Here is an 8309-nt window from a genome sequence, read left to right on the forward strand (position 1 = left end):
CCTAACAATTCCAGGGGACCTTAATGGCCCCCTAAAGATTTCTATGATAAATCCATAAACACGACAGGGCCACGCCATATCGTTCAAGACTATTTTTGGGATGAATGCATGGGTATGCAGTTATGATATACACCACAAGTGCATATTATCAGATCCCAAATTGCTTAAAAACGTGATTTCATGTATAAGCCCAATGTGAGTTCGTGCCAAAATTCATATCTGTATCATTATTTTTACCTATTGTTAATGATTGGAAAATTGCCAAAAATTTCTATTAGTAATAAAAAAAAGTTTAAAAACTCTGTACATAAGAAATATAAAAAAGTTAAAAAAACATAATACCGGTAACCTAAATAGACTGGGCTATTTTGTTTCCTAAGAAGACTGAGGGGGCCCCCCCTTATGATCTGGGCCGTCGATCGCGGGATCACAACGAAAATTGGCACACGCATTACCGATGGCATAATCTAAAAAACTATAAATCAAATTTTGCATAAATCTCATTACTAATTTATGCGTAAAATCAAAAGTTTGCTCTAATTAACTAAATAATGCCCCTGAAATTATCATTTTTGGTTCACAAACCCTTTATAGGAATCTGATCAAATGTTCTTTTTAAAAATTTCAACATCACATTTATTTTTTTATGTTTTTATTGTTTTTTCAATGGAAATAGTCAGGGACTATATTTTGACCATAAACAAGGTGAAATTAATTTATTTTAATCAGTAAAAGGAAAAATAATGGCACATTTATGAATTATGGCTAAAAACACTATTCGAATTAGATTTGTACACAAATTCACTTTTTTGAGCAATTTTGGGTCTGCATGCACTTACAAAATGTTGCATAATTTCGGAACCGCATACCAGGGGGTCGCAATTTTGGTCTCAAAAGTTGCGTGAGACTTGAAAAAGGAAAGTCTGTGAGTGACGCGGTAAAAAAAATATGTGCAGTGGATTTATCGCAAAAAATGACGAGGGGGGCTGAATCAGCCCCTCCCCCCAGTCTTATTAGGGTTAAAAAAACATTCTATAGGCCTACTGATTGTTTTTAATATACATTTGATCAGAATTCCTGAATTAAAAAATATGTAGTTCAAGGGCTTTATTTATAGATTTGAATTGAATTTGTATTTCATGCACTAAAATTGGTATAATTGATTCAAATGAAATAAAGCATATTGATTTACCAGTAATGAAATTAAGCTTTGAAACCCCCATGTACGTCAATTTCTTCCATTGTGCAAATTCTCCTCGCCCCCCCCCCCCCCTCGATTCAGACTCATGTATATGTTCATGTATTAGATTAGGGAATAAAATGTCAAATTACTTAATGTGTTCTTTTTTTTGTAGGCATTCAATTTCCATGATTTAGTAATTTTGGGGGAAATATGAACTTTTCTGTTGTAAATTCATTAACAAAATTGTGGTAATCTCTTATTTGAATCATCAAGAGCTTAAATCATACTGTATTTAGTGTATAGTTTAATTGATTTAGAGAAAATTGCATCATTCGTTGGAAAAAAATGTTTTAAAACGATTTAAAACGTTTTAAAACAATAAAAAACGTTTTATTTGTTTTTTTTAATAAAAAACGTTTTTTATCACAACCCTGGTTTCAGGTAGGTTTGAGGATAGAAAGTTTGTTGTTGCGAGCAAAACTTGAACCAAAAGGTGATACTTTCTTCTTTTTTTCTTTTTCCTTAAACTTTTGATTCTATCATCTTAAAGTTAAACTATGTTTGATTCTAATGTTTAATGATCTTCAACTATATAGTTGTTGTAACTTACCAACCACTATTACATGTACTGTATGTTCGTTTTGTAAAGTCACATGGATCAGAAAGGGAGACCTTTGGGTTTGTATTATTTCCCCGGCATCCATGTGACTCTCCTTATCCTATAGTTTGTACGTGCTGTTTATGTTTGATTATGCTGAATAAAATAATAATAATATCAAATAATGGTATGCATTCTTACCTCTCCATCTTCCAAAGGAACAATATCAGAGTATCCGGCCGTACAGATCACGTCGTCATCATATTGAATCTCTTCAAGAGACTGCATCCCAAATTCCGACTGACAGTCGCTGGGGGTCTCGGCGAAGTACTGCCACGGTTCGTAAGTCTCCCCGTAATCGCGGGATCGCTCAAGGACGAACATTCCCGGTCGGGGTGAGTTGGCGAACTTGATCAGGACATAGGCAACCTGGTAGAGCTGTAGGTATAAAAAAAGAATGAGAAAAAGAAAAAATGTTTTAGACTCTTTACTTTATACTTCATCTGTTTGTTATAGATATTGGTATATTCATATGATTCTTTTTAAACTGAAAGGATGAAATCATAAAAATATCAGAATCACGTAATTAGAATGAATTTTCACAAAGTTTGTATTTTTCAAGCATTTAAAAATTATAGGTGAAGAAAAATAATTTTCTTCTCCTTATTATCAAAGGATCATGGTTACCATCATCATCACCATCATCTCTTCATCATCATCACCATCATCATCACCACCATCATCATCATCATCAACATCACCATCATCCTCCTCATCATCACCATCATCCTTCTAATCCCTCTCTTCTTCCTTCTCCTCCTCATTATCATCTTCACAATTTGACATGATACATGTAGGCCAACATCATCCCCAGAGCAACCATTTAGTTGATTATCAAAGCATAGATCTGTATTTCTTTCAGACATTAACTCTGAAACAGAAAATTCATTGCTCCAAAGAAAAATAACCTTTCCATGGAAGTACATTACAAGTTCTTAGAAGGAAAACTATTTTGCAAGTTTCAGTAGCATCTTATCACAAATCTGGCTGAACAGGTCTCATATCTTCCACAGTTCAGGTATCATATATCCATTCTTCCTAGTTTCCAGCAAGGTATGAAACAGATTCTCCTACCATCATCAATGGGAAAAAATTTGACAAGAACTTTATTTGTTGTTTTCATATATTATCTGTACCATTTTCTGTTCAAAGCAATAGCAAAATTGACCTCATACTATATACAAGAGGGATGGAGAGATAGCAATAATATGTCAGACTAGAATACTCCCTTTGATTATAATTTTTTACTTTTTCTCCAAGTTACAAAAAGCACCTTTGAAATCTTGTCACTCTCCTAGGGATAGACCCCACAGTGTTTTAATGTTCAACAAAACTCCACATCATCCAGGCCACAACAATTCTTATGCTTTTCACACTGCATTTCTTTAACCCTATACTATCCTTAACCCCCTTGACTATCATTAACCCCATACTATCTTTTTTGGGGGGGTTTCACACCGTCTTTCTTAACCCCATACTATTTGCTTTATAGCCGGGGCTAACGCCTTGACCTCGGACTATCGCGCAGCTCATGAATATTGATGTTACAGAGCGCGATTAACGTACAATTTCGACTTCTGTGATTGGCTAATGCTTAGCCCCACTTTTCCTGAACCAATTTCCCAGGGTTAAGGGAATAAAAAGCAGTGTGAAAAGCATATACGTTGATTATCAAAGCATCAAGGTAGGCCTACAATGTAGATGCCCATCATCCCTTGACCTTTACAACAGTACAAAGATGGAGAGGTGGCAATATCTCACCAGACTGGAATACTCCTTTAACTTGGATTTAAAAAAATACTTTTTTTCTGCAAGTTAAACAGCACCTTTAAAATCTTGCCACTCCTAGGAAACAGAGTCCAGTAGTTCACAGATGTGTACAAGAACAAAACTTTCCCATGGTAGCAGCCAGTCACCTGATGACCTTTACAGTGCTACAGAAGGCAATATCTCACCAGTCTGGAATGTTGGAATGATCAGCTCTCTGTGGGTTGGTGGGATACAAGGGTTTGTCTGTATCACAGTTTGGACTGGGACTGACTTTACAAGCCTTACATTGTACAAGCAGGATCATGCTATCCTGTATTAAAGGACAAGTCCACCCCAACAAAAAGTTGATTTTAATAAAAAGAGAAAAATCCAACGAGCATAACACTGAAAATTTCATCAAAATCGGATGTAAAATAAGAAAGTTATGACATTTTAAAGTTTCGCTTAATTTCACAAAACAGTTATATGTACAGCCTGGTTGGTATGCAAATGAGGAGACTATGACCCCTGTTACATCTGAAAGTTTCCTACCCGAGACCCGACCAAGTCCACTTGCAACCTTGACTGGATTACTGGTGGATTAGCTTCGTGAACGGACCGAGTCCGAAATGTGGTCTGTTTACATCACAGCGTTCATTCCCTCCCCTATTGGTACGGTTTCGAGCGGCATCAGATTGCTGACACCAAAGGGCGCTCTCGATCTAGGCTCTGAATAGTTTGTGCGCGCTAATTGAAGTTGTTTACATTCATCGGCTGCTAGCTCGCCATTTCGTTACGATTGGATAGCATACGTTAGTTGTTATTTCTAGATATTTAAAACCCCAAAAACTACAGACCCTCGAATACATTATGAAGAATATTAATGTGTATTCCCTGATTCGGGAAAGCCGTAAGCAATTTCTTCGGGAAAGAATCACGTACGTGCAACCCGGAAATCTTATGGGCGCCGCCATTAATTTTCCATTTCGTCAAACTTCGCGATGATTGCTGGATCCTTTTTTGGTCTCATGAAATCTGAGCCAATCACAACCATCGTTCCCTTACAAAATATGAATATGCATGATTATAAAAGAGATTTTTACCCTCTTTCATATCATATATATTTTGTTATGGTTCTTAGTTAAAAAATAAATTAAAAAATCGCTTTAAATTACCCATTTTTCTCATGAAAAAAATTGATTTAAAATAGCTATATTTTAGTCAATCATATAAAAAAACTGCAACTTTTTTATGAATTCTTTCAAAAAATATATTATTCTAAATGATCATCCCGATCTTTTTCTCATTTACAATTACAAGTGTTAAATTCATCCTGAGGCTGCAGTGCCATGTGAAGAACAGCAAATTCAGAGTGAAATATTGTGAGATTTGACATATGTATCTCTGGAGGACGATTTTTTGGAAAGTAAGGGATATTTAGAATTATCGCTCGAAGGATTCAAAAGAATACATTTCAATCGTTAATATTTGGGTGGCTTTTGAAATAATGTTGCTAATAAATATGTTTTTTAATAAAAACTAACGATAGATAAAGCCGCCAACATGTGAATTTCACCGTACGCTGCCTTCTTAGGCGCCCGTGCGTAGCGGCCTCGATTTTCCCTGGAACGCGGTGGCCTGTGTAGTCCCATATTGGACTTTCCGCGTTACATCGAAATTTAACCTACTCATAGTTATTCATGATCCTCTTAAAATATAACTAAATGTTGTAAGATTCAAATCTGTAGGCATATCAATAATATATGTATTCATGAATATCATTTGTGAATTTTAACCAGTTTGAGATACAAACACACTTTCAAATTCAATATTCAAAGTGAGTGACTGAGCTGAAATAGGTGAACAGCTCCAACTTGCGACTGATTGCAATTGTGCAAGTCAAGCCAAGGCAATTGACTGTTAATATCTTCCATTATGCCGATTAAAAAATGTTCAGTTAGATCCATCTTACCTTTGTATTTTTGTGCTCAACGCCAGGTCAACGGTACTTGATAGTTGAGTTGCTAGCTGACCAGGCCAGGTCCACGTCCACACGGGGGAGGGGGCGGGGGTGGGGGTGGGGGATCAGTCCGGGGCATTTTCAATGATTTTCTTTAAAATTAGACAACCCCATATCTGCATTAACATTTAATGCAATTTTTTTTTATAGATCTTTGATACAAAACTTTCTTAATTTCATCTCGATCACTACCAATCATCTCTCTCACTCTCTTTCTTGGGGTTAAGGCAAGAAGGGTACGTGCGTTGAGGGCTCTTCTGTCAAGATAGCATATTCATCATGATATACGCACATGTTTCTCATTGATATCTTGCTCTTTGGGTCTGAATCAAAATTACCTCATCAATACAGTGAATAAAGAGATTGATCTGGGTACATATATTATTGTTGCCTTGACTAGAGATCAGAAATTGATTTATCAGCATTTTCCTTTTTTCACATATGTTTCTGACATCTGCTAAATCTTGAAGATTTTGCAAAACACACGTAGTGGACAGCATGAAGAGTGATGAGAATTGATTACAATTATTTTGCTCTTTTCTCATCGAATATACATTTTCTTTCAATTAATTTCGTATGGTTATTTACTGTAATTGAGATTGTGGTATGAACAAGAATATATTTTTTTTTTTAAATTTAATATTACTTCTTATCATGACCGCTGAATCCATAATCATATTCGGTTCAGAGTATACCAGGAGTAATCTGTCTAGCCAGGAGCAAGCAAACATGGTTCGCATGCTTCAGAAACAGATTTTGTTTCAGGTAAGAATGTTCATGCCCTGGCTACTGATGAAGAGCATGCATGTTTAGTTTTGTTTTTAGTTTGATAAAAATTGTATTTTAACAAGATTACCACAATGAGCATATTTTCCTTGCATGTTGAGAGTTAATCAGAATGTGTAGAAATGAGGGGGGGGGCGGTGGGGGGGGGGGGCAACATTATGATTGTCTACATTAAAAACTCAATGATTGTATTAAAACTTAAAAGACCAGTAACAGTGAGAGAGAGAGCATAAAGGAAGATTAATTTGCTTTATGAAATTGTGTTGTTCACTTGCCTTCAATACAGGTCTACATTGTTCTGTTTACCTTTCGTATAATAATATTTGAAATTCAATATCTATAATGTGTTGTAAATTTTTTTAATAGGGGCCAGCCAGATGAAGAGTTTTAAACATTAAATTCATTTATTAAATTCATTTAATAAATTTCTCCTCAAAGTTTCCAAGGGAAAATAAGAGACATAAGCTACCTCCAACTCCACTCGTGATAAACATTAAACATTACCATGAAAAACATTTATATAAATACTAACACAAAATAAAAAAAGAATCAAATTACAAAATTGCAACATTTACATTATAATAGCAATAAATAATAAACATGATTTTTACATAAACAAGTACAAATTGGCAAAATGATTGAAGGAATAACAGCCAGTGGAAGAAGTTACATTGAACAGCCATTATAATTGTTATTATCATTACTATTATTATTATCATTGTCATAAATTTATTTATAATTATTATTTTATTTTAATTGTTATTATTATCATTATTATTATTTCCTGCTGCAAAAATATAAAACCAATCATATATTATCATTTCTTTGTGATTGAGTATATTGGCACAGCTACACATGTGGGGCAAGGGGAGGGGGGGGGTGTACATCCTTTTCATCACAATATTGCTCTTTTAGCTTTAATTTTCTGGTAAATTTTTCAGGAAAATTCAAAAATGGAACTCTCTTTGTCTTACGAGGTATTTTAATGCCACAGAATCAGCACGATTTTGTAAGATTTCGGATGTGGTGCTCCATAGACACACACATAATGACACAGTACACACAAGAGGGGCCTGCGGACAAGGGTAGATTCAAGACTCAATAGCGGGAAAGTTTGAAATTAACACTTGTAATTGTCAATGAATAAAGTGTTGCAAATGACCTAAATAATACAAAAAATCATGAAATTAGAATACAATAAGTTGCAGAATCGAGATATTATTGATGATTTGAACTATACCCAAAATGTGCAAGAGCACCACCGTAACTCGGGAGGACGTGCGACGCCGGGGAAGAAGGCTTTGTTTTACTCATTAAACATCATGAGTATTGATGAATTTTATATGTATTGATTCGTTATACATTCCTAAATTCGAAAATCGACACGACTTATTTCCCGGACCATCCCTAAATTAATTATTGTGGCCTAAAGTCACCTTATAATTACGAGCCTGTCTCTTACGATTTTTTTTTGTAAAATTTGACGAGCGCCCTCTCGCAACGTAGTGGTGAAATTAACCAAGATGGCGCGACACATATACTTTCCATTGACTGCGTGTAACGTGCACGTACGTGGAATACGTTTAAAATGCTTCCTTCTTTTCACTCAAATCAAAGACTTTATCAATCACAATTCACATGTCGCATGCCGCAAAACATTCGAAGAACGACGGGGCTGGGGAGGGGACAGCGCGCGCTATGACGTAATTTGACAGCTGGCGAACGGACCGAGATAGGTTCGAAAGCTTGTGTGCGTTTACATCTACGAATCGGTGGACCGGGGCCGGCCCGATACCTACCCGAGACTACCTCTGGATGTGGTCTCGGGTAGGTTCGCTAAAAGGTGGCCCGAGGTAGGTTTGGGATGTTTACATCTGATTTCTTTCCGACCCGAGGTAGGCCTGGGCCGGCCC

General features: G+C 35.9%; 1 protein-coding gene across 1 annotated transcript in view; it reads right to left on the reverse strand.

Moving 5' to 3' along the window:
- Nucleotides 1–2217, reverse strand: part of LOC129280005 (laminin subunit alpha-like) — a 127986-nt gene extending 125769 nt beyond the window's left edge. The window contains exon 1 of the mRNA XM_064111744.1: nucleotides 1983–2217. Coding sequence (XP_063967814.1) covers nucleotides 1983–2165 — 183 coding nt within the window. The 5' untranslated portion in view covers nucleotides 2166–2217. The remainder of the gene's footprint in view (nucleotides 1–1982) is intronic.
- Between the last annotated feature and the right edge of the window lie 6092 nt (nucleotides 2218–8309).

This window comes from Lytechinus pictus, chromosome 17 (assembly GCF_037042905.1).
Source record: "Lytechinus pictus isolate F3 Inbred chromosome 17, Lp3.0, whole genome shotgun sequence".
NCBI lineage: Eukaryota > Metazoa > Echinodermata > Echinoidea > Temnopleuroida > Toxopneustidae > Lytechinus > Lytechinus pictus.